Here is a 27,164-nt window from a genome sequence, read left to right on the forward strand (position 1 = left end):
TTGAACAATATCTTTCAACAAATTCAAAGAAATAATTTGTATAATAAACAGTTTCTTGTCACGCCATGTGCTTCCCGGCAATTTCATCAGATTCCGACCGGCGATCGGAAATCTCTGTTTTTTGGCCAATCGGCAGCAAACAAAATACGGCTAACAGTTGCGCAATTACTTAGCTACTCGTACAGTCAATTGAACTTACCTCGGTCGAATTTCTTTCCATCGGGATCGATGTCTTTCACGTTGAAAATATCCTCGAACAGCACGCCCGCCATTTTACCAGCTAACGACAACTACACTGCGTCTGCGTCTGTGCGGCGCTGATGTGCTCTCGACGCTCCTGCAGCTCTACTGTTGTTGGAAGCTTCTAGCGTTCAGGGCCGTAGCGCATTAATTTTTCACCCTCCGCTACACCCGTCCTGTAAGTTTAACTATTTAAGTATATTTCGTTTAACAGCTTATTGAAACTTTTGATTGATATTGTTACAAATTGCGAATTGATATCTTACTTTCTGCGGGAGGAGAATTTTGATACTTACGCGTTCGCGAAAAACCTGCGCAGAATTTTCTCGTCCGCGACCTTGAAGATAGATGGAGCATGGGTAGTATATGTGCTGTTGCTGATGCAGACTGACTTATTTGTATTCTCAAGTAGTTTACATAAACTCTAAGAAAGAAATTAAAATAAAAATTGTCAAATCGTATTTCTGGGGTGAAATAAGGTAAGTTTTATGTAATAATTTTCATAAACTTCTATTTTTTTTAAACATCAAATTTTTATGTTTTTTGGAGTATTTTTTATAAAATTGAATAAAACTCTTTTAATAACCTAAACAGAAATTATTTATCTAATTCAACATAATTTCGCAGGAACTCAAAAGGAGAAGGAAATTTGTATAACCTAAAAACAGAGAAAACAACAATAGTTTCCTTGCACAGTGCACATGATCTGTTGTTTTGGTAGAATGCTCTGAGCTTATATTATTGTTGACCAGATTGTAAACAATAAGTAAGAATGAGTGGAGACGAAGAAGATACCCTACTGGATAGGGATAAAGATAAGGTATTGTATTTATCTTTTGATTAACAATTTTAATGTTTGAACAAATAATATAATGAGGTACTAGAGTGTGAGGTTATGTTTTACAAATACATGTTTTGTCGCTTTTTAAAACTTTTATTTTTAAAATACAAGTCTTCTAATTATATAAAAATGAATTATGTAGTATAATTTTAATAATACAATTTAACATTCTTGTAATAATTTTGTTTTCTACAAATCTTGTTTAAGTATGTATAGGTTATATTTTCTCATGTTGATAATGCTACGTAGCCTTGGTCTTTCACAAATTTCTTCTGAAATGTAGAATTAATTAAATTCAAAATTATATCTGTAATAACTAAATATCAATGTATCAAGTTGTGTGTTCATTGATAAATCAAAGAAAATAGCTATTGGTATCATTACATATTTCAGTGTCTTCGCAAGTATGTAAAATTAACAAATTAAATTTCATTTTCACAGACGGAAATCAGAAAAGAATTGTCTCAAATGAGTTTTGAAGATTTACAGAAACTTAAAGAAAAATTGGGTACAAAAGTTTACAATGCAGCAATGTTTGGGGTAAAAAAAACTAAAGCAGTTGCATTCAAACGAGAAAACAAAAACCGACCTCGTGAGGAGTCAGCCAAGAAACAAGTTTCCAGATTTCGTGAAATTATACCTGTAAAGAAGAAGGCTCCAAGAGATCCTAGATTTGACAGTTTATGCGGAACATTTGATGAAAAAGCATTTAAGAATTCTTATGCATTTCTCAACAAAGTACGCGAAAATGATTTGGAGGCATTAAAAAAAGAATTGGAGACTGAAGAAGATCCCAAACAAATAAAAAAAATCAAGTACCTCATTCAAAGATTAGAAAATCAACTGAGAGAAGAAAGAAAGAAAAATGAGAAAAAAGAAAAAGAAAAACAAGAAAAAGAAGAGATTGCTAATGCTATTAAGAGTGGTGAGAAGCCTATATTCAAGAAAAAATGTAAGTTGTCTTTTATAAGTACCAATGTATGTAGATTGCAGTGATTACTATTACTTAATACTTGTTTTTATACTTGCAGCTGAAAAACGTATTGAGAATTTGGTGTCCCAATATGAAGAACTTAAAAATTCAGGCAAACTCAAGAAGCACATTCAAAGGATACGGAAGAAAAATTTGAAGAAAGATCGCGTGAGGCTAGATAATTCAGCTTCGGAATAAAGATTGAATGTTGATCGTTATTGTAAATATTGAACTTGAATAGTTGACTATCCAGTGAATGAAATATTTAAAAATGCGACTAAAATGAAATCAGAGTTAGGCAAATTTTAGGTAATTTCGTATCTACGTTTGCTTTTTACGGAAGTTTATCATGTTGCTATCAGAGTAAGAGAATATTTTATGCAAATTTTGTTTTTCTACAAAATAATTTTTAACGTCAGCAGCAAGTCAGACTAAATCGTTCATTCACTGGCGGCCTAAAAGAGTCTTCGTCGATAATAGTTTGCTGTACAAACTATTTGTTGTAAGAAATAAAGAAACATTTTATACGCCAATACCTACCGTCGTGTATATGACGAACCGATTTCTTCGCAGCCAAACACCTCGAACCGCCATAGCGCAACATTGTTCTATACCCATAATAGTGCATACAACTCGACGATGAAATAAACGACAACGAAAGAATGCGTGCCAACCCGGAGGGGTACGAGTGTGATACAAGGCTCCGCGAAGAACAGATGCCTCTATTAATTATGTATTTTTTATTTAACATCAAAAGTAATGACACTTGGGTTGGACAATGTCTCTCGTTTGTTTTTTTTTATTCTTCTTGTTATTTTGTTTTCTTAATTTATTCGCGTGTGAAAACAGAACTTATCGATATAATAATCATATGAAAGAAATCGTCAATCAGAAATTACAAGAGTTCGGGTAATTAGAGCAGTGTACGAGTTATTTTTCTCTCATATTTTTTTAATATTATCCGCTCTCTCACTCGCTCGCATTCGCAATTTTGCATTTTTTCCTTCGCTCACCTGGTTCTGTCTCTCTCACTCTCAGTGTGTGTATATGGTTTTTTATTTTTTTAAATTATTCGTTTCTTTAAATGCCGCACACCCGCGTGTCATTCTCGTGCGATTCACATCGCGAGACTCGTTGCGCAATCGGCGAATCGTCCAGAATAAGGAGCTGTTGAGTAACGCTCGCGTTCGCGGATGGTACAAAGCTGAGTCTCTCTGAGTATATTGTAATCAAATGCAGAGCGTCTCCAGCGAGAGTCGCGCAACGGTCCCTTTGACAATTCGCCAATGAGCGCCGCCGGGTCGTCGAACCTCTCGATGAAGGTTCATCCCTGCGCGCGAGTGTGCCGCTGTGTGTATGTGTGACTGCGCGTGTGTCTTTTTAAACCTTCGTAACTTCGAGCCTCTCGTTTTGTCTTTTTATTGTTTTTTTTTTGTTCATTTTTCTCTTTGTATCTCGGTGCTAAAAAGGAAAAACGCAAATTAGTGGAGGGACGCTTCGCGCGCGCGCCTGCGTCGAGCCGCGAACGAAACGTGTGAACGGGCCGCAGGCCCGAGCGCTCGGCTCCCCGATCACGCACGATCTGTCTGTCCGTTCGTTCAATTATTTAAAATATGTACAATATTAATAAAACATTATTCGATTTTATCTTCATTTTTTTGTTCTCTTAATAGCCGCACTCTCTCACTCTCAAGCGCTCGTTCTCTCGTTCTCTCTCTTCGCGATCGTCGTTATGTTTGTTACGTTACTCCGTCCGGTAATGTCAGTCGCGGTACCGTCGCGTCGACGAGTCGCACAGTGTCCGTTATAGATAAGTAAGTAACGTGTGAGAATATGTGGCGGGCTGCGCAGGACCGACGTTTTTCTTACCGATTCCTGTACGACAATAATATACTCTCTCTCTCTCTCTCTCTCTCTCTCTCTCTCTCTCTCTCTCTCTCTCTCTCTCTCTCTCTCTCTCTCTCTTCGCTGCTCTCTGACCCTCTCGTCAAAGAAATTATGAACAAGCGCGAATTACCTCGACTTGCCGATTCGGACGAAAAAAAAGTCGCACGCGAGGGGCTCTGTATATGTCCTATACACGTTGATAAAGCTATTGTTTTACACACGCTCTCTAGATCGTTATTTCATTTTATAGATTGTTTTTTTTTTATAGATATCGACGAATACAGCTATAGTTATACATCCACGTTGCTTAGTTGCTTAATGCTCTCGCTGCGCGCGTTTAATGCACATCGCGTGTGCGTTACATTGATACACATACATAAAGCTTGATTCTCGAGTGTTATCTCTTTAGCCGCCGCATCAGCATAATAAGCGATGATGAGAAAAGCAATGGCCAGCTCCGTCTCGTGTGTGATCTCCACCTCCGTCCGATCGATTCTCACGCGATCAAGCCTCGAACGCAGAGACAACGAAATAACGAAATGATAAGAATCGATTTGAAATAATACAAGGTAGTACAAAAATTATCATCGACTGCGAGATAAAACAACGGTACACGTTAATGGGAAGCAATATACACAAACAGAAGGTTGATTAAAAAATAAACGAAAAACGCGTGCGCGCTCCGTCACGTCTCCTGCTCAGTCCGCCGCAGGATCCCATCGTGTGTCCCATTCTGTTACAGTGTAGTCTACTGCACCGGTCTTGGACCGCGAAAATTTTCTCGTTCGCACGTTTGACTTTTGTTTTTGTATTATTTTGCGTCGCGTTTGTTCATCCGTCCTCGCGTTTTCTCGTCAACCTCATTTACTCGCTCCTCGTGTATACTTCATCGTCATTATTATTTTTTTTGCATGTTTTCTCTCGTTTTAATTTTTTCCACGTTTCTCGCTCTCTCTCTCTCTCTTTCTCTCCGCTCACTCTCTCCCGTCTCATAACTCGTCCTTCCTCGTCGTCTCTTTGTCTTTTATTTTCTTCTTCTTTTTTTGTTCTTATTATATACTTTGTTTTTGTTTTTTCTTCAACAACACGATCTAGACTAAACCATATATAATAATTACATCTAATAATATCTTACTGTAACATGTATTATATTATCATTATTATTATTAATAATATTATTATATTATAATTATCATAATAATCATTATTTTTTTATTATTATATCTCGATAATATTTAAATTATTAGTCTAAAGTGAGAGGCGGCGCACGACGGCAAAGCATGGTTTTCTTTTCTGTTATTATAATTTTGTTGTTGTTGTGTTTTCATCGTTTAAACTCTGTATAATGCGTGGGCTCTCCTACTTTTGTTTGTTGAGGGCTGGGAATGGGTGGGTGGGAAAGGGATAGTAGTATTTTAGAGTATATAAGAGCAGCCCCGGGTCGCGGAACACCCTGTGCGCGTCGACAACCGCGGGATCATATATATATATATATATATATATATATATATATATATATATATATATATATATATATATATATATATATATATATATATATATATATATTTATTTATTTATATATCATATAATTATTATTCACATACACAATCCTCCTCGTATATATCGTCGCGTATATAGCGCTCGTAGAAAAAAATCAACGCCTCGCGTGCAGCCGATCGCCGCGAACGTCCCGAAATATAACGAGAGCGTGTCGCGTTTAACGTATATATTTTGTAAGATACACGCGCGTATATGCTTCTCATCATATCACACGTACAACTCGCATCCGTCCGCGCGGTTTTTATTTTTCTCTTTACGCGCACCGCATATCATACAGGTGCGTGCTTCGCGTATGTGTGTGCGCGCGCGCGCGCGCGTGTGTGTGTGTGTGTGTAACGTGTATCGAGTACGTATAGTTACGATAGATATATAGTTAACGGCTGGGACGTAAAAAGCTTACATATCGTGCGTTCATCGTGGCGCTCCTTGTATTTCTCTCTCCGGTGCTCGTGTAACGTTTTTTCTTTGCGTGCGTCGCACGTGTGTAATATACTCTATATTTTTATAAATATAGCATATAATTTATGTATACAGTTTTCGTTGAGATTCGAAGGAGTATCTTTACTTGTTCAAACGGAAGGTTTTTTATTTTCGTGATACGCGATGGATGATAGAGTACATAGAGTATATAGTAATAATGTGTCGTCGATGACGGCCGAGCGCGAGGGTAGGTGTTCTCTCTTCTCCGGAAAAGCAGAGCCTGCGGCTTATTCAAACGTGACGCGCCTCTTTACTTGTTCTGATCTTGAATCGTATCTCACTCCTTTAAAGTATCACAAATATTGTACGCGCACCTCGAGATCCCAGCGCCGACGAGACGCAAGACGCGCGCGAGCTCGGTGTTGTCGCGGGCGCCGATCGTCGCCTTCTCCCTCGGCGATCGAATCGCGCGGGTGAGAAGCTCGAATCGAGTCCGACGCGGGTTTAGCTCAGAGGCGCGCATAACGTACAGTATATACCTTACGGCCGCATCGACTCGTCGCGAGTGTCAACAGGGAAAATGTCACGCGAGACCGGACGCTGTCGCATTATTACCCGCTGCTTCGGAATAACGAGCCCTCGAATGCGGACTGAGAAAACATGGCCAAGACTTGGCGACTTGGCTGTTGCAGCGAAAAGCGCGTGCGATCGTTCCGACAGCGAAGTATGCTTTTTGATTCCCATTCTTGAATACCGGTACAGTCCGTTAACGCAACGCCGGTCTGGCAAAGAGGCGCGTCGCGAGGCCTGCGATACACAGCCGCATGGAAGATCGTGTCTTGTTCGTATTTATAGTCGTAGTCCTGTGAGTGTCTTCGTTCGTTCTTTGGTTTTGGTTTTTATGAACACTTTGGGTAGCTTTGCTAGTGTCCGGGAGCATCAGCCGTGTCTCTGTTCGCTTCCTTAACGACGAGCCGGCGATAGGCTCGTTGGAAAAGTAGGGAACAGAACTATAGGCGACGTCCCGGCAGCCGAAAGTCATGCGATGGCAGGCATGTAAGTCATCATCTTGTAGGATGTATAAGAGCGTCGTTCGAGTTTGTCGCGTCTGCAGATCTCATTCTCGTCGGAATTGTATATAGCAACGGATGCCGCGGAGTCGCGAGACAGGGCGTTCAGCGTTCCGGGGTCGGGTGATTAGAATTTGTTTCTATTTTTTTTTCTCATTTAACTCTCTGCTGAAATAGCGAGCCAGTTTCTGTTTTCCGCTTGCTTTAAACCTATGGAAAAAAACTAAGAGCACGTTTGTTTTATACCGTTATGTTTAGCATGAATTTTTTTTTGGTTCACCTACGCAAAGAATGTGTGTGGATTTTTTGTATACTTTATTTTTATTTTTCGCAATCTCTCGCTTCACCCTAAAACAGCATTAAACTTTTAATGGATAGTTTTTTTTTCGTTAAATCTTACTTTTGCGTGTAATTTGCTTCGACGATCTCATCGCGCGATCTCGTTTGTTTTGCTCTACTTTTATAATTCATGATTTTTTTTATCGTGTCTACCATCGCATGCTGTCATTACAATTTGACCATTAAACTTTTTTCTGTAAATATACCATTACTTCATAATCAATAACATTGTTTTCACTATACTCCTGCATGTTTATACTTTAATCGTTATTTTATTCTTTTATTTAATTTTTATTATTTTTTTTTTTTTGCATTTTTTCGCTATTTATCTTTTGCGGCTACACTTCGCCCCGCAACACACAGTGTTCATTCTGGGAATCGCAATCGCGCATTAATTAAATAACGTATTTTTGTCTCTTTTCTTTTCATTTTTTCCTTTTATTATTTAATTTAATTAAATCCTCCTTAGGTGGTAGTGATGCTTTTTTAAGCGCTAAATATTTATATACTATCCAACGTCGTCATCCATTCCTCGTCTTGCTTCCATTTCCAATCCTCTGCTGATCCGCTACTCTTCACTCCGGCTCGTCCCAAAAGTACACGCTCTTCCGTTCCCGTTCATCATCGTCATCTCTCTCGTGGCATTCCAGTATAAGAACTCCAACAAAGACTTAACTATTTGAATATATGCATTGCGGTCTGATGCGTTAGCTACTCGGATAAGACTCAAACCGAACAACATTATACGTGGATTCTTTTATTTATTTTTTCCTCCATCTTCGCCATCTTAATTAATTAATTAATAATAATGAATACTGCAAACGCGATTTTTTGCTATTTCATTAGAGTGTCCTTCGACCTTTATTTTTTTATTATCTGTCGTTTTGTCAACTAGGGCGTGCCTTTATCTAGCGTACTGTATTGTTTTTCTTGCTTCTTCTTTGTTCATTAGTTTCTATAAGTGTTGGTGTCACGTGACGTCGTAGCACTGGCTCTTTTTATCTTCATTCTTGAAATATTGTGTTGTAGTCATTTTTATTTTGCTGTGATCTTGCCACGGGTGTTACTTTTGTTGTTTGGTTGCGTCTACTTCTCCAAATCCTTTAACATGGTCGGATCGCTCGGAAAATTCACAATGACGCTCTTTTTTGTTGATCCGCATAGCAAATTATCCGGGCACTCCAAAGCCTTTTTTTATTTATTAATAATACGATAATCTCATAAATTATCATTTTTATCTTCTTTTTAATTTTATAATTATTAGATTTTCATTTGTTATTCTTGTCTAAGAAGTTCGTCAGTATCACAAGACGTCTACGTTAGAATTGTCTCAGCCGTTGACTCTGCTCAACCGCAGGCTGCTGCTCTTCGTATTTTACTTCATCATTTCTCGTAATAACTTATTATCGTGGAAATGCGTGGGACGCGGAGAACGCGTCGCGCGCATCACCTTTGTATTGTTACATCGTCCCGTGTAGCAGCACACGCTCGGTGGTGCACCGGGGAAAATAAAACACGTCGTACTCGCACACTTGCCGAGTTTGAGATCGAGTCTAATGTTCGAACACCTCCCTTTATTTGTATTTTTTGCTATCAAGTGTCTGTTTCGTCCTTCTGTGTTCTATTACTTTGTCTTCGAAATTTACCTTTGTATTTTTTCTGCTCTACCCATCGACTCCAGTGTTCAATCTTGCATCTGCTTGGCCTCTTACTTGGCCACGTTAATTTTTATCGGTTACCATTTTTGTTCGTCTACTGTTTACTTTTTGTTTTCTACTTAGCCTTACGCCTCGACAATTTAGGCCTTTCTACGTAATCTCTCTTGTGTTCGCTCTTGCACTCTTTCGCGTCTCTTTCACACGTCGTCGCTTTCGCTCGCTCTCTTGCGTTCGGGCACAGTTACTCAATGTACGTAGTTCATCGTTCCATTGCGTCTCTCCTCGGAGTGAGCGCGATTTCGATTTTCGATGCTGCTGCTGCATGTCGGCGGCGGCTTCGTCTCTCGAACCTCGTCTTCTCATCTTCCTGGTTGCGCGAGTCGCAGAATCTTCAGAGATCACCAAGAGGCACACAGCGAGTTTCCGTTTGTGTTCTTCAAACCCCGTTGACAGAGAGAGCATCGAAACGACGAGCATCGCATACCCCACACAACGATGATGCTTTTTTTTCTTTTTTTGTTCATTTTTACATAGTATCATTATTATTACTCGGCGCTCTAGCATTGAAGAGCTGCTGCCGTCTTTTGTGTACTTTACTCGCGTGATCCTTAATTATCGATGAAGATATAGAAGCTAAAGCCAAGCGAGCCGAGCTAATATCTTCAGCTTTGCATCGTTATTATTATTATGAAGTTTGTTTGTCGCTGTTGTCTCTTTGCTGGTAAGCACGCTCCGTGTAAAATGTGTGGCTTCGTCATCTTTATCGATACAACAATAATAATAGTAATAATAATAATCATATATTCTCCGCTGCGTGGATGATTGGTACAGTAGTTTTCTCTTGCAACGTCGACATCTGTCGCTGGGTGTGGTGGTGTCGGTGGTGATCGTGGCGGTCGTGGTGGTGGTGATGATGATGGTAGTGTTAATAGCAGATAATTTTGTTGTATCGGTATATTTTTGTCGCTTCTCTGCGTGGGTATGCGTCTGTCGGCTCTCTCTCGCTCTCGCGCGCGCGTTTTCTGCGTGTTGCGTGTTTAATAGTAAGTTTCTTGCTCGAGCCAGCCGCCTGGATTTCGGCGCAGGTAGAATCGTCTCGTCTCGTCGTAGATAAAGATGGCGAGCATGAACGGAATAGCCGGCAGCCACCAGACGAATCTGCGAGAGGAAATCGTTGGTTATTCGTACGGAAATTTTAGAGCTTGTTACATCAGTTTCAGCGAATGAAAGATACTCACTTGAGCGGGAACATTCTGAGACCCTTGTCCATGCCGGGCGTGTAACTTAGGAACGCGGCGAGTGCGGTCTCGAAGACCAAGCCGAAGTTGAGGGCCCAGTTTCTCATGCCCTGGTGTACGATGGAGTTACGACGTGTCTTACAGACGATCAAGTCGGCCCACTGGACGATGACGATCGACACGAAGAAGGCCGTGTGGCAGGTGAACTCCAGCGTCTTGCGATCTCTGTAGGTCTGTTGTGGGGAATTGAAAGTTTAGCGTCGATGCCGCCTATCTTTCACATGATTAATTGACAAGAAAATTCGACTCACCCATTCCTGACCATAGCTGTCCGTCAGATCGTTGATAGCCTTGGAGTCCCACATCTTTCTGATGCCGAAGAGGTGCATCGGTAGGAAGCCGTTCTCAGCCATGATGACGAAGTAGACGAAGAATCCGGCGGCAGCCTGGATCATACCGATCTGTCCGTACGCCATGGAGATGAGCCTGTGGAGATAAGACATCAGCGGTGTTAACTAGGTCACACTTTCGCGAGACCACCTCTCGCTGTGGATTCCTTCGAGGACCCTCGAAACGTGCTAACTTTTCGAACGAGCATAATTTTGGTGAGATTCGTGTTCACCACGAGTTAGGACGCTTCGAGTGTCGTCCTCTCGGAAGCAGCCGATTGTTTATACTGAACTACTTGTTTCAACAGTCAAAGTTCGTTAAAGACGCTTGTTATTTACGGACTAGTAAGTTGGTTTGTTAGTATACAGTACAGATATTAGAAATACATGAAAAAGGCCTAAACAACTTTTACGTCACTACGTCAAAGTTATCGAATACAGCGCGACCTGAAGTCGGTCTATGCAGGTTTACTTACCGAGCTTTCGGTGCTACATGTATTACATTTAGATATAACACACGCTGTGCTCGCGGTCACACCTCTTGGCATGCAAGAACACACATGGTACTGTCCTTCTGGCATTCGCATGCTGACTTATTATTGTCTCTTTTTCTCTCAGAGCGACTCATCGGGTTTCATGGGGTTTAGTAACGCCCAAGTGTACTCCGCTCATGAACGTCCGATAAATCGCTCTGCAGAAGGTATGACTTATAAAGTATAGTGATAAGCGAAAGTGACGGCAACGGAAATATCGAGCAGTCGATATATTTCTTATCAAGACCCAGAGGTAGAGTATAGCGAAAGTAGAATAGAACGTAGGTATACAGACTCGACTTTCCGTTTTCCCCGCTTTGTTAGATGTAGAAAAAGCTTTTCGCGATGCACATGCTTCCGCTCCGGCAGAGCTCGATCTCGAGAGGGAGAAACTTTTCTACTTTTATCCATACACCGTTGAAGAAAATTCCCTGAATAATTTTCCCATCCCACTCGAAAACTCGAAATTAAAATCGCTTAGCGCTCTCGTACAACCTATCGATTTTCCATCCTCGAGATCGGCCTTGACCGCAGTAGCGCGCGCAGCTCGCGAATTCGCCGCCCCGGCGACTGTGCATCCCTCCGCATGCAACCCTGTACACGTATATATGTGTACATGCACGGACGTAGGTGTTCTCGTACGTATATAGATATTATATATATATATATATATGCGCGTAAGGGGGCGGCGAGGATTCTGCGCGCAAGCTCCGGAATGCGAGAGGGAGAGAGAGAGAGAGAGAGAGAGAGAGAGAGAGAGAGAGAGAGAGAGAGAGAGAGAGAGAGAGAGAGAGAGAGAGGAAGCTTTAAATGCGCTTATGTAAGGGCGCTGCATGCGACGTCCTTTTCCAGCGATTCTTCTCCCGAACGCGGGGGAGGATGCAAGCAAGAAGCAGGTATGCGTATAGTGTGTAAAGCGGGCATGCAGCGATAGAGGCAAGCTTGCGGCAGGAAGCGAAGCGAAAAATAATGGAGAAAGAGAGAGAGAGAGAGATAGAGAGAGAGATCTGCAGTTGCGCGCATTCAGAATAGAAAATAAACGGAGAGCTTATTTTTTCTATTTTTAAAATTAAAGTATATAGGTGTGATAATAAGAGACGAGTGTGAAAAGAGTTGGAACGAAAGCTTTTGTGAATATGCATATATTCTTATTATTTTTCTTTTTGAAGGGAACGAGCCTGTTATCTCAGCTTTCGTGTCTGATCAGCAGGCTGATTTTACCGTTCGTCGTGAATATGCCGGAACGAAAGAACGCAAACGTCGATATTAATTTTCCCTATACCCGTGTACCTCTGTCTACGGCCGTTTCAATGTATATCAATAAATCGCGATGCCGGAAAAAAACCGTTTAATGTAAGAACGAAATATATGGTGTTGGTGAAAACGAAGCCAATTATTCTCGTGGAATTGAGAAACTAGAGTAGTAACGTGTCACACATATAGAGAAAGAGAGATCCATCGGTTCACATCCAGGCCAGAGATTAATTATCAGCGTCGCTCTGACTAGTGCAGTGCGGTCGACGGTTTATTATTATTGTGTTATATTAACGCACGCGCGCGCGTATATAGCGCAGCGATGATGGTTGGGTGATATACACACTGGTGTTACATAAAAGACTCTAAGTAAGACTAAAGCATTCAGCATTCACGACATCGTTTGTCCTCTAATAGGCGATGCCACTGTAGACGTGTGTATGTGTCTGTGGTGTGGGTGTGTGTGCGCGTGTGTGTGAGTGGCTGTGCAAGGGAGAGTTAGAAAAAACGTTCTGTGCTACACTAATTTGCTAAAGTCCTAGAGACTCTAGGGCGAGGGACGTGTGCGGAGAGAGAGAGAGAGAGAGAGAGAGAGAGAGAGAGGGAGAGAGAGAGAGAGGGAGAGAGAGAGAGGGAGAGAGAGAGAGAGAGAAGAGCCTATATACTGAATGTTGAATTTTTCATAGCGCGATGATGCACTTCAGCTATATACGATACGAGTTTCTTTTCACTGGTATTTCTTATCGAGATGGAACGTTAAGAGAATCGAGATTTTATATGGTTTTTACGCGAGAAAAGATAGATGCAAACAATAAAATTCTTACTGTTTTATTTTTTCTCAGAGCTACCAGTATTGCCGCGATAAGCATTATCAATAGCATAATCACCACAGACTATTCTAAGTTTATCAAACGCCAATGAACTACATTGCCTCTATACCAATAAAAATCAAACCGACGGCGGATAAAACCAAACTGCTATAAAATATTACTTTGAAAGCTTGAAGCTTGTGTATTATTATACATTTATTGTGTATCATTATCACAAACAAGTGCATAAGTTCAAAATACTCTGCAAAAATCCGCAAAAAAAGACTAGACACGCGTCGCGCAAACAAATGATGCTAAGAAAATCAAGATATAAAGGTGCAGAAAAAACCAGAATAGTATTAATAGATGAATGAGGGTATTACAGGGAAGAAATTTGGGTCTGGACATTGGTTGGTTATCAAAGTGCAAAAGTGTTAAAAAACGATCACAATACGAATTTCAGTGGCCAGTTTTTTCTTTTTTTTTCGTTTATTGCTGGGAGAAACCCACCTTCTGTTCACTAGATTGTCTCTGTAAGGATCGCGAGGCTGCCGTTTCATAATGTCCGATTCCGGTGCTTCGTAGGCCAGCGAGATGGCCGGCACCTGCGTTAGCCCGAGTCAGACGATTATAAGTGACGTGTCAACTATCTTTATTTCTAATAATTGTTTTTATTTTTTTTTTGTATTTTAAAATAAATTTCTCATTTGTTTTTACTTCGTTTTCGAAATTACTTAATTTAAACGCTACTTTCTACTTCGAGGGGGCTTTGACGTCGTTGCTTTGATTAGTAGCTTATATAATAATAATATTGTAGAGCAGCAGTGGTACAAGAAATATCATGATGAGATTTAAAGATTCTTAATACATAGCAGTAATAATAAGAGTATATAAACAGCGGTGGAGATAATAAGTAGATATCATAATAGCAGTAGTAAAAGGTCGTCTGGTTCTAAATTATTCTATACGCTATAGCTATAAAAATGTAATCAGAAAAAAAAACAAACAAAGTGGGTCGTAGTTATATAATAGAGAAATAGAAAAAAATGGCGAATGTGAAGAGAGAAATAATTTAGGTGGAAAAAGAGAAGCGGGTGACTTCCTGATGTTTATATTGTGGATCCGAGATAAGTCACGCAGCAGCGGCGGTAATGTGGCAAAAATTGTATAGCTCTGGCCGTTCGCAGTATATCATTATAACAGTGAATCTGCTGGACAAAGTAAATTCTCTCGGTTACGGCTAGTACCAGATTAGGTTTACTCGTTACTGAGATGATTAGCTCTTCGTGAAATGACATAATTCGGTCGAAACTTAGCGATACACCTATAATTTGATTTCGTAACTAATCTGGCACTGGCCGTTGGCTGGATAAAAGAAACGGAACAAGTTTAAGATATCGATGCCATTCTAAAGCGATCCGTGTGTTTCGCGGTATAAAATAAAGAGATGCTTTAGCACTTCTCGCGCTGTTTGGTTTCCCTTTTTTAGTTCTGCAAAATAGGAGATTAAAAAAAGATATAATAGAGAGTAGAAAAATAACAGATACGTGCAAAGGAGCTCAGTGACTGATATAAGTATTTATCCAAAAAGAATATAAATGAGATTCATAAGTTTTTTTTTCTTTATATATCGCTGCGTCCAATGTGTAGTAAGCAGTTTGATCGTCGTATTAATTATCTAAAGTGAAAAAAGAAAATAGTAAGAGTCTTAAAAAAGAAGTAGAGCGAGAGATACGGATACGGTTTAATATTGGCTCTCGTCAGACACATTGATACTTATAGCATAAAACTAACTGGGCTCAACAAACAATAGTCGAGAGGGTTGATATTCTAATTGGTTTAAAAGAGTCACGACTAAATTATGATAGTCTCCTCTTGTATGAAAAGAAATTCTAGCTATGTAAACGTCCCCGGATTTTTCTATTAAATATATTTATAATAGAGAATTTCCGTTCGTAAGAGGATTGTATATTACATTGCTTATCACTTCCAAGTTCAAAATGTATAACAAAGTGATTTCACAAGTGTAATATTGTTGAGCGAAAAAACCATCTTACAGGTATAGAAAACATACAATGTGTCTGACGTTGCGAGATAATATTGTTTCTTTGGTCATTCGAACGCGTTAACTTTAGAAATCATCAATGGTATAGCACATACAAAAAGACCTCTCTCGCTCTTTTAAAAGGTACTCGCGTTTACTAATTTTTTCTAGCTCTAATCTAATTAGTGTAGAAGTTTAAAAAATTAGTGATGATATCCGCTGTATTGCTCTGTGCTCCCAAAATTACAGATATATTGGAAACCCACATAAGCGAATTTCCAATGCTCAGTAATAAAGAAATAAGAATTCCAAGAGTTGGAAGCAAAATTGCAGACGAAGCATCACAGTATAATAAGTGATATAAGTATAAGAGTGTCGAGGCATAAATTGTGTTAAAAAAGAGAGATATTCGCATAAGTCGTAATAATTCGTGGTTTCCGTATGTGCGTCCCAAGGGGATGTTAACGCTGTCGAGTGAGAAATATATAGAGCGAGCTTCTCGGGCACTTCCGCAGAGTTTGCAGCGGCTCGTTTTAAAGTGCTTTGGTAGTTTAGACAGTAATTTAGTAATAAAGAAGTCGTAAAAATAGCGGCGCTGACTGACTGACACGCAGCTCTGGGTCAGAAAAATAAAAGAATGGTGATTGCATCTGTGGTCATTCGGAATACAAGTGTACAGTATATTATGGAGTCAGACATGGACAGAAATGTTCTACGACATAAAGCTTGTAGTATATAGCCGTAGCTCGGAGTCTAGAAAGAATTTCGGAAATAAGCGTTAGCCATGATGCTCGAGACTGTGGTCGAATTGCTTGTGACACAGATTTTACGCTCTCTATACATAGTATACGGCCTCACTGCAAATATTTCAAATATAAATGCTAAGTGTCGGTTGTATTATAAAATAGGTGATCATTAAGAATTCGAATATAATGTAGATATATAAATATAGTATACTATATAAAAATATCAACTACCAATAAATATATAAGATTAACTAATAGTATACAGATTATGATAAACGAAATTCACTATTCTATATAGGTATATATATGTAATATGAAATGTACTAGATAAACACAATGTTAAACATGAAATATTAATAATCAACTGTGGCGCACTCAGCGACTTTTGCTCAATGACGTCTACCCCACTTATTCAAACGTTATCTATACGTGATATCACACAACATTTATTTATTACGTTCAGAAAAACCCGCATACACATCATCGTCAACCTCGAGAAATAGAAGCACCGGAGAAGGAGGGACCGGAGTCAAAAGTGTCGATCTCAAAATCGCCATGAAAGAGAGAAAGTAGAGCTTCGGGTGTAACTGCGCGCGCACGTGGCCCACAGAGGTGTAGCTATATAACAGCAATTACGTAACTCTAGCGGAGATGTTCCAAGGACGCGTGCTACTCTTTCTTTCTCTCCGATCTCTCCTTCTCGCTTCTAAATTCATTATAGGCAGGCAGAAATCGAGGAATGCAAATTCGACGACTCTCCTTTAACGAATCTCGAGAGGTACATACGTTTGATTCGTGTATCGGGTTTTTTTTTTATTTTGTATTTCTCAGTGTGTTGAAAAAAAAGACAAAAAATCGGGCGAAGACCTAGAGAACACGAGTTTACAGCACAGTGTCGCATTCGTGCCTATATGGAATATGCGATACGTGAGCGTGGCACAGCGATGAGTATGATTGTGTTTATTAGCCGTTCTTTCGAATTATCTATTTTTGGCAGATATTAGCGTGGCGAGTCTGATTTGTTACAGCGAAATGCAGAACACAACAATGCAGTAATGATCTGTTCGACAGTCGCATATATAGCTAATGGTATGCAAGATGTGACGTTGGATGAGAACACGTAGCGCAGATGGCATGAATGTTATACTGTTCGTTGATTTGCTGTTTATTTATGCTTATTTTTTTAAATAAAGAAAGTTTAAAAAAAAAAATCAATAGTTTGGCAATCGCTTTGGTGCTGGTTTATCGTAATATGGTGTAATAAGATTAAAAATTATTCGAAAAGTAGAATTGTTGAAATTCAGCAACAGTTCACCTTCTATTTCTGAGAAGAATCAAAAAATGTGAGAATAGTATAATAGTAATAATAATAATAAATATGTATATAATGCAGTCATATCAAATGCACGTATCATCCTGCAGCTGCACGGGTTTAATGGATGCATTCTAATAATGATTATTGTAATAATATACGAATGAAGATGCGAAAAGAAAAGAAAAGGTGATATGGATATAAAAAGACACAGTGATACATAGACAGTGACGAATGAAAAACAAAATACGAGATAAACAAAAAAGTTTCATGAATGATGCTTGTATATAAATGTCACACAAACGATCATGCGATATTCGTAATAATGATTCTCATTTCTCATCAAATTCATCTGGCATGGATTTTTCGAATGATCCTGAGAAAATGAGAGAAGCGGGCATAAGAAAGAGAGAAAAATGAGTCACAGGACAAATGAGCGTTTTTCTTATTAAAATAAAGTTTATACATGTCGTAACGAAAGAAAACTGCTGTATAACAGATGATAAGTAAATAACAAAGATGTATCGTATAATTGAGTATGAGAATTTCAGAAGGCTAAGTTAACTAGAGGAAAATAAATAAAGTATACGTGATTATATATCGGCTTACCTTTGGCAACAATGACAAATGACGGATAATGTTTGACAGAGCGACAAAGTGATACAATATTGGCATATAAGAAAGATTTACTTATAGAGCGTCGAGGAAATAAATATAAGTAAAGTTACCACCCAGTGATAACTCAACATCGTCACTCGTTTTCTCTGGGAGTCTGTGGCATATGCGTGAGTGTTTCTTATAAAACGTTACCATATATTCCTTGAGCAAAAACAAGCGATGATGCAAGAAAATGAAAATAAAACCATAGTTAGAAAGATCAGATGACTGATAACCTTAAGACCAAAAATTAGAAATCCCATCTTGGAGTTGCACGTGCATAGGCCCATTACCTTAGTATCCTAACTACAGAGAAAGATGTAAGTGTTCGCGTTCACTGGACAAATCGCTAAGTATTTAATTTCTTATTATTCATTCATTCATTTTGTTTTCATTGAAATTGCGTTATTCGTCGAATTTGAATCTTCAAAGTGTCGATTTGTCGAGTGACCAGCTGTTGAAGCGGAAAGATACAATAGAAATCCTTTTTACGATAGAGATATAGAATAGTGTTACAAGGGTAATCCCAAGAATTGCGGAAGCTAACGATACCATATTTTCAATACATAAAAATACAATATTCAATATTCATAATATATATATATAGAGAGAGAGAGAGAGAGAGAGATAGCGAGACAGCGAAAAAGAAATAAGAGGATACAGTATACCACGATTATCGAGTAATAGCAGAATTAATATAAGTAGAGTATAAAGATAGAACCATAATAATTATGTGTTAGGTCAAGGCCAGTCATAGGGAAGCCCTACTTTGCATCGCACGGTTCTCCTGAGCCATTGATTCTCGGGCCATTGATGTTCCGCATTTAACTCAAAATAAGGACGAACAGAAACATATGTAATCTATTTACTATTATTCTACGACAACAATCATATATCATATGTATAAATAATATAAATGAGCTAGACTAGAAAGAAAATTGGTTCACCAATGGCGTTGCTCTGCTTGAACGATCGAACGCGAAACGATGCAAAGTAGCACATCAACGAAATACGCTGCACACGCCACAGAGTACGCCACTATCCCAGTACTCGTTTTGTCGATTTTCCCACGCCCCTTTGCGGCGCGAACAGTGAAAAAATGAAGAGCCCTCTCGCAAGCTAACGCATTTCTGGCGTCATCTTTCGAGGACGCCCTTTGTTCCTTCATTATTCACGCGAACTCTCGAAAGGAGAATCGAAAAGCGTGTACGTCGTTCAGTCATTCTGTAGCGTGCGCTATCCCCGATGAACTTAGGAGCCTCGACGCGTTATATATTCCGCGGTGGAGATTGTGGTATCGTGTTACCTTTCGTTAACTAGCTTGTCAGTGAAGGGGTTTCGTGGTTGACGCTTCATAATATCACTCTCCGCTTCCTCGTAGGCTAGCGAGATGGCTGGCACCTAACGTCACATTATCAAGAAACTCAGTAAAAATGCCAATAACAATAAACTAAAAAGTAAATAAGGCGACGGAAAGCTCATCGTCCCTCGGGGCGTCTGTGCGAATGTTTGGCTAATCTAACAGAGTAAGAGAGAAAAGAGCATCTTTTTAGCCTTGACACAAATTATGGCATTCGCATAGACACCCCGAACATTCTTCATAAACAAAATATATAAGCAAATTATAAAATAAAAGAAAATTAACCGAGTTCATGAGCTTGACCAGGTAATTGATTTGTGGAAGAGACAAAACATGATTTCGATGAGGATGATTAACATTATTTCTTTCATTTATAACGGGAGTCTTTTGGGGCGTCGAAAATTGGTTATCGACTTTTGGACCTGCCCAGGTTATAATTGTTTTCGATTCAATCGTTGAAGTACGAAAGACGAAACAAATTCAGAATGGTTGATGGAACGAGTATTGTCAATTTAAAAAAATAAATAAGACTTGTTCGTATTTACAAAAAATACTAGAAACTACTCCTCGAACGTGTCGCTTAAGTGACAAGTATTTTCCTATACAGACAAAACGATCCTTTTTCTCGGAGACCTAGAATTTAACTTAAACTAAAAAAAAAGGATAGAAAAGTATCTTATTAGAAGCAGCTTCCATGTGGTCCACTCGTCAGCAGCAGCTTCGTTTCGGATGGTTGCTCGGCAAGCTTTGAAAAGAAAACTTAATAAAAACAAAGAAACTTGCTGAATATTCGTGAATTAGTGAGCCTTCGCCAGTTCGGTCTTCTATCGCAGCCTGTTCTGCTTGTACCACCCGACATGGTTGCCGTTGTAGTCGTCGGCCTTGTGTCAAAGATCTACTCCACTAGCGATTACAGCTGATAATGAGGAGCTCGTATGCGAAATTACTTGTACAGTGAGAGAAAAAGGAACAAGGGATCGATTTTCATTAGCTTCTGCGGCGATGTAAGAGAGCTGATTAGAGGCGAGAACGAAAGGGGGCGGGGGAGCGTCCAACTTTGCGACGTGAGACTCTGGCAACTCTACTCTGGAATCAGACTAGCTGAGAATGTCTCAAAGAAAACCTTTCGTTGACGAGATTATCGTGGTAGGGATCTCGCGGCTTCCTCTTCATAATGTCCGACTCGGCCGTTTCGTACGCCAGCGAAATGGCGGGCACCTGGTAGTGGTGGTCACGAACACAGCATACGTTGAGAATAACAGAGAGAAAGAGCTCGTTCAACATTTGGTCAGTCGAAATTATCAATAGTACACAAAACAAATGAGGTTTGGTGGCGGGGAGAGAGGGGTATCGCAATGAGAATTTTCCTAAAAAACAGAATTAAATTAAAGAAAGCAACGACGGTTGTGGTTCGGCTTCGAGCACTTGATGTTCGAGCCTTTTGTCTCATAATACGCGCGTAATGGTCTTTTAGCACATTGATCAATCTCATCGATTAAGTCCAATAGAGTGTGTATAGTAAAAGTAGAAAAAGATAGTGAGAGTGACGAGTCGTTGGATGAGCTTACCATGTCGGTTCCCAGATCGATGCAGAGAATGGTGACGGTGCCGAGGGGCAGGGGAATGTCACAGAGGATGAAGGCCAAGAAGGGCGAGATCTCGGGGATGTTGGAGGTGAGGGTGTAGGCGATGGACTTCTTTAAGTTGTCGAAAATGAGACGTCCCTCCTCGACACCAGTGACGATCGAGGCGAAGTTGTCGTCAAGGAGGATCATGTCGGCCGCCTGCTTGGAGACGTCCGAGCCGGCGATGCCCATAGCAACGCCAATGTCCGCCTTCTTCAGGGCCGGCGAGTCGTTGACACCGTCACCTGTGCGGATAAGAGTCAGCATCAGCATCGCCTCGCTCTAGAGGAAGTCGAGAAGGAAAGTGAGATAGGGAGAAAGACGTCTCACCAGTTACGGCGACGATTGCACCCATCCTTTGGCAGCCCTCGACGATGATGAGCTTCTGCTGGGGCGAAGTACGGGCGAACACAATTTCGGTGTGGTACCTCAGGATATCGTCCAGCGCGCTGGAGTCCAGCTCCCTGAGCTCGGTGCCGTGGACGACGGCGGCCTTGGCCTCCCGAGGGTTGACCTCGGACACGGGAATGTTCAGCCTCTGGGCAATGTCCTCGACGGTCTCGTTACCTGCGGCGATGGGAATTGAAAGCGACGTTAGCAAGAATAAAGCGAGTGGGGGATAAGAAGTAGCAATGTTGTCCGCAGTTGGCTCACCTTCGGAGATGATGCCGACGGATTTGGCAATGGCTTTGGCAGTGATCGGGTGGTCGCCGGTGACCATGATGACCTTGATACCGGCCGAGCGGCACTTGGCCACGGCGTCGGGCACGGCCGCACGGGGCGGGTCGATCATCGACATCAGGCCGACGAAGCGCAGACCCTCGGTGGGGAAGTTCGGGTCGTCGGAGTTGAACTTGAAGCCCACGGGGAACTTATCGGACGGCAGGACGAAGTCGCAGAAGCCAAGGACACGCTCGCCGAGGCCGCCGAGCTCGAGGTAGGCGTTGTTGAAAGCCTCCTTCATCTCCTCGTCGAGGACCTTCTCCTTGCCGCCGATGAAGATGGTGGTGCAGCGGTCGAGGATGCGCTCGGGCGCGCCCTTCATGACGAGCAGGTGACGCGGGTCGTTGGGGTCGTCGGACTCGTGGATCGAGACCTGGTACTTGTTGGTCGAGTTGAAGGGCACCTCGCAGACCTTCTTGTTGCGCCTTCGGATGCCCATGACGTCGCCGAGGGCGAGCTCCATGCACTTGAGCAGGGCGGCCTCGGAGGCGTCGCCGGCGACCTCGCGCTTCAGGATCGGTCGGCCCTCCTGGCCGGCCTTGAACTCGGCGCGGTTGCAGAGGGTGGCGATCTTGGCGAGGGCCTTGAAGCCGGGCGAGGTGCGGTCGTACTGGACGCCGGACTGGTCCTCGGTCGTGTCGGCCTCGATGATCTGGTTGTCGAACCACATGTGGGCGACGGTCATGCGGTTCTGGGTGAGGGTGCCGGTCTTGTCGGAGCAGATGGTCGAGGTCGAGCCGAGGGTCTCGACGGCCTCGAGGTTCTTGACCAGGCAGTTCTTGGAGGCCATGCGCTTAGCCGTGAGGGTGAGGCAGACGGTGACGGTGGCGAGCAGGCCCTCCGGCACGTTGGCCACGATGATGCCGATGAGGAAGATGACGGCGTCGAGCCAGTGGTAGCCGAGGATGAAGGCGATCAGGAAGAAGGTGACGCCGAGGAAGACGGCCACTCCCGTGATCAGGTGGATGAAGTGATGGATCTCCTTGGCGATGGGGGTCTCGCCGGTGTCGAGGCCGGAGGCCAGCCCGGCGATCCTGCCCATGGCCGTCTGGTCGCCGCAGCAGATGACCACGCCCTTGGCCGTGCCCTCGACGGCGTTCGTCGAGAAGAAGGCGAGGTTCTTGGACTCGAGGGGGTTCTCGTTCGTGAACTCGGGCGACCTCGACTGCGGCTCGGACTCGCCGGTCAGCGAGCTGTTGTCCACCTGCAAACGCGACTCGCGTTAGTATGTACTGCATGTACCCAGCAACGCCGTAATATAGTAGCGCACGTACCTTGAAGCCCCGGGACTCGATGATCCTCAGGTCGGCGGGAATCCTGTCGCCGAACTTGACCTCGACGACGTCGCCGAGCACGAGGTCCTCGGCCTTGAGGGTCAGCTTCTCGCCCTCTCGGATCACGGTGGCGAACTGCGGCACCATGTTCTTGAAGGACTCCATGATCTTGCTGGACTTGCTCTCCTGGTAGTAGGAGAAGATACCGGTGACGATGACCACGGCAGCCAGTACGATGCCGAGGTACAGGTTATCGTCGTTCGGGTCCTCGCTCGTCGACGCCTGGATCGAGTACGCGATGAAGCAGAGGATCGCGCCGATCCACAGCAGCAGGGCGAAGCCTCCGAACAGGTTCTTGCAGAACTTTACCCACTCGGGCGTCTGCCTCGGCGGCGTCAGGGCGTTCGGCCCGTCGCGCTCCAGGTTCTCCTTCGCCTTCGCATGGCTAAGGCCCTGCAAACAGAGAGATATTCGATTGTTCGTTCGTCGTCATGGCGATGGCGAAGATACAAGTAATGCCCAATAACTCACGTTTTCGGGATGCGTCTGAAATCTCTGGTACAGCTCCTCCGGGGAAATCTTGTGAAAGTCGATGACCAGCTCCTGCTTCAGGTCATCCAAGTTTCCCCCCCTCTTCTTCGGGTTCTTCCGCCGCGACTGCACGATGCAACAGACAAGCACGAGTGAGCGTTAGTTATATGCATGAAACGTGTACACTCTGCTGCTCGGAACTCAGAAACTCCGCAACTCTCGCGTATACACAATCGGAGACTCGAGGCTCGCGTTCATTCCCGAAGAATTCCGTCATCGTCGCGAGCAATTGAGCCGAATATCGCGGTGGATATGCGAGAAAAAAACAAGGCGCGTTAGTCAGAGCGCCGGCGACTGGATGGCCAGTTAATGAATTAGCCCCGTTAACCCTTTAATTAGAACGAGTCGTATACGAATGCCTCGTCTTATTCGAGCCGGCGATGCTGCAGTCAGTTTATCGCTCGAGTCGCTTGGAGAACGACTCCGCTCCGATCTGCTTTCGAGAGAGTTGCGAGTTTCTGTTTCATCGTCGAGCTTCGTTGCACTACATTGTATGGACCATAAACCATATCGTTGTACTTAGAGATCTATAGAAAATAAAAGTGTTGAAAGCTCGTAATACAGTGATCAACCAAGCAGATGTATTTACGCTTAATGCTGATGATTCTACGCCAATGTTGAGTGACGTACTTTCCCATCCCCCCGCGGTGTTATCATTATTAAAGAAAGCGGAAAAGTTAAAGGGACGTCCTACGCTGATGCGTACAAGCTCAGAAAGAGAACGTGAGACACCTTGTCCCAGCGAAACCAGACGAAGATAGAGAAAGGAAGCGAGAGAACGAGGCAAAGTGGTGAGTGTTTTGTACCGTTTTTAACCATATATGTATAAGCTTCAGAGTACATAGTACCAGTACATAGAGCGAAGCGAGAGGATCCAAGACGGCTCGCGGCAATTAGAGATCCGCGTGTAGAAAAAGTGACGGCTGGGGATGAGAACAGAGGAAAAAGCGCGGGGATAAAAGGGAGAGATTAAAGGTGGACGGATTGGAAGGGGGTGGCGAGACAGAGAGGAGCCGGCGGGAATTGAGTGTTAATGGCGCTCGAATATTAAAGTGCTGCGGCGGAGAGGATTTCTTTTTTTTCGCTGCTCTTGTTATTGAGCGATTAAATCGTTAGGTTTTCTTCTGCGTGTGTATTACATATTGGTATACGAGTGCTGCGTTAGAGAGTAAGCGCTGTAAAAATAGAAGCGAAGTGTATAGGAAGTCGGATAATACGGAGAATCAGAATTAACCCTTTCATACCACACCGACATCGCTATGTTACAAGGCGGAAAGATGTATAGACGTGTGTATGTAGAGAAGGAGTATAGATTTTATCCTCGAGTTTGTTACAAGCCAAGAGAGATGCCAATTATAAGAGATGTCAGAGAGACCAGAGCTTCGTTTATGTACATCATAAGCGAGAAAGTTCAAAGTAGAGAGAAAAAGAGGAGAGAAGAATTATATGCGAGAAACGATCGACTAGGCTGTTCTCGTGTTCTCGATCCCAGCAGCAGCTGCTGTCTCTGGATCGTCGATCGTTTGTGTATACCTTGTACATTCCATCCGCAGTTTTGTTGTCGTCGCGAACGTTGGGAAACGTGGCGACCCTGTACGAATCTGAGCGGCCATGCTGGAAAAATGTGTGAATTGGGACATGATAAAAAAATCAAACATAAACACACATGAGATATCAAGTATATAAATCATAAAAATAACACAAAATAGATCGTCTCCGTAAGTGTGTGTGTATAACTGTCGAGGGGGTATATGTATATCGCAATGCAGCTAGTGCATATATATCCGGAGGCTAATCCGGTGGAAAGTCGCAGCGAACATATCGATTATTCCCTATCCGGTCGCAGCATGAAACTTAGCAAGCCTCTGCCGAAGTTTAACCTCGGCAATCGATGCCGTGTGTGTATAATTATTTTCGTGGAACATTGATTTTTCGAAAAAGCATATCGCGTATGCGCGAGCGGATCACGCACTGGAGAAAATAACAGCTCCTGAAATCAATAAGTATAGCATCGCCACGGGAACACTGCTTAGGGTTTGAGGTAAAATAGTGTAGTTGGGAGACCTGCCAAGCTGGTACGATGCATGATAAAATGTTCAGAAACGTCGAGTACACCTTTCGTGGAGCATCGGAGCCGAGAATCACAAAGCCTCATCCGCGAACAATACTCCCCGTTACAAAACGGGGGCCTCCGCGCGCGCACACATGCTCACACACACGCTCTTCGCGACATTGAGCCTGATTGTCTCGATTCGCTCTGGCTTCCGCCTCGATTCAGGCCACGCACGTATCTGTCTCTATTTTTCTCCGTCTCTCTCTCTCTCTCTCTCTCTCCCTCTCGCTATATAGCTCGATCCAGCAGCATCACGTGCGTCCGAAATCCGAGGCGCGCCGACCTTTTACTATACATAATGCGAGCCGGAGAGCCGTACAGCCTTCGCAGCTAGCGATGTCTTTGTCGAGATCATGGTGCCCTTCGTGCGCGTTCCGCGGGATTGCGCAACCGCGGATCGTTTCGTCATTCGACGCTCTGTGTGTGTGTGTGTGTGGGGGGGGGGGCGGGGGGGATATAGAGCCATATACTCGTGGAAAGTTTCGTAGAGGCGAGTGTTTTCGTAGCTATCTCCGCGAGGGACGGGCTTTGTGTTATAGTTTGGGAAATCTGCGCCAGTGGATCGAGTCAAAGTTGGTCAGACGGGAAAAACGTTCTAGACAAAGAGTGGCTTGGTTTTTAAAGCAGCAAAGCCGCACAAAGAAAAGTATGCGGCGGCTAGCATGACTTCCCTACATATGCGCGACGGAGGTCAAAGAACGACAAAGCGCTATATAGTTATACAGCTGCGAGTGTTACGCAACGGCATGTATAATATATAGGTACGACGACGAAGTACAAAGAAAAAAGCTCCTCGCGCGACTACCTAATTAAGAGGATCATCCGCCGCGCACACGAGTCGACCCACATTTCCCCATATAGCTGGCGCAAGGAGTCTAGCCCGAAATAGGTGTATACGTCTCCGTCGGTAGCAGCCGAACTCGCTACGCGCGTATGTATGTATGTGTGTGTGTGTGTGTATATATATATATATATATACACACACCCACACCGACACACAGACACGGGCAGCTAAGGGGAGGGCCACTCCCTTGTGGACGTAGCAGCGCACCTCCAAGATATCCAGGCGTGACGTAATCCGACGACGGCTATCGATGCGGCCGCCGACGTCAGAGAGACGCTATTCCTGTATGTACACATGCGGGCCGGAGGTTTATAGATATATACACCTGTATCCTCGTTTATCTCTCTCGAGCTGTGCAAAAACGAAGAAAGCTGCTGATCGCAGTTCGGAGTTTTTCCGCGCTACGCGACAAATCAGCCCCCTGAATCTCTGGATCCGCCCGAAAAAAGGGGAAAAGCTCGGCGCGTGCACGGAGAGCCGTATCGATCGGCCAGCATAACCAAGGATACAACGCCGAGATAGTGTGGGTATACGTGATCCTGTAAGGGGGGACAGGGCACTTTTCGGCAGCGCCGCATTGTCGCGCGGACGTCGAGTCGGACGAGACGTCGCGCCCGATTACATACACGAGGAGACGCGGAATGTGTATGGAGGGGCTTGT

General features: G+C 42.9%; 3 protein-coding genes across 21 annotated transcripts in view; 1 reads left to right on the top strand and 2 right to left on the bottom strand.

Moving 5' to 3' along the window:
* LOC100115406 (DNA-directed RNA polymerases I, II, and III subunit RPABC3) overlaps positions 1-361 on the bottom strand; it is a 47,999-nt gene extending 47,638 nt beyond the window's left edge. Inside the window, exon 1 of the mRNA XM_001599532.6 lies at positions 200-361. Within this exon, the coding sequence (XP_001599582.1) occupies positions 200-272 (73 nt within the window). The 5' untranslated portion in view covers positions 273-361. The remainder of the gene's footprint in view (positions 1-199) is intronic.
* LOC107981034 (ribosomal RNA processing protein 36 homolog) lies at positions 349-2,589 on the top strand. Its single transcript, XM_032599091.1, has 5 exons — positions 349-418; positions 522-719; positions 868-1,060; positions 1,523-2,033; positions 2,113-2,589. Exons 3-5 carry the CDS (start codon positions 1,013-1,015, stop codon positions 2,250-2,252), a joined length of 699 nt encoding a protein of 232 aa, XP_032454982.1. The 5' UTR covers positions 349-418; positions 522-719; positions 868-1,012; the 3' UTR covers positions 2,253-2,589.
* Positions 2,590-2,779: 190 nt separating this feature from the next.
* Positions 2,780-27,164, bottom strand: part of LOC100116320 (sodium/potassium-transporting ATPase subunit alpha) — a 76,379-nt gene continuing 51,994 nt past the window's right edge. For 10 of the 19 annotated variants that reach the window (XM_031928767.2, XM_031928768.2, XM_031928769.2 and 7 more), the window contains 9 exons: positions 23,487-23,612; positions 22,956-23,408; positions 21,613-22,885; positions 21,289-21,525; positions 20,902-21,203; positions 13,725-13,819; positions 10,541-10,715; positions 10,230-10,462; positions 2,780-10,149 (listed from right to left, as the gene is read on the bottom strand). In XM_031928767.2, coding sequence (XP_031784627.1) covers positions 10,029-10,149; positions 10,230-10,462; positions 10,541-10,715; positions 13,725-13,819; positions 20,902-21,203; positions 21,289-21,525; positions 21,613-22,885; positions 22,956-23,408; positions 23,487-23,612 — 3,015 coding nt within the window. In that variant the 3' untranslated portion in view covers positions 2,780-10,028. Of the gene's footprint in view, positions 10,150-10,229; positions 10,463-10,540; positions 10,716-13,724; positions 13,820-19,279; positions 19,375-20,456; positions 20,552-20,901; positions 21,204-21,288; positions 21,526-21,612; positions 22,886-22,955; positions 23,409-23,486; positions 23,613-25,079; positions 25,161-27,164 lie in introns of all 19 variants that reach the window. The other 9 variants (XM_016984933.3, XM_031928766.2, XM_031928764.2 and 6 more) reach the window with 5 other exon arrangements.

This window comes from Nasonia vitripennis, chromosome 4 (genome assembly GCF_009193385.2).
Source record: "Nasonia vitripennis strain AsymCx chromosome 4, Nvit_psr_1.1, whole genome shotgun sequence".
Lineage (NCBI taxonomy): Eukaryota > Metazoa > Arthropoda > Insecta > Hymenoptera > Pteromalidae > Nasonia > Nasonia vitripennis.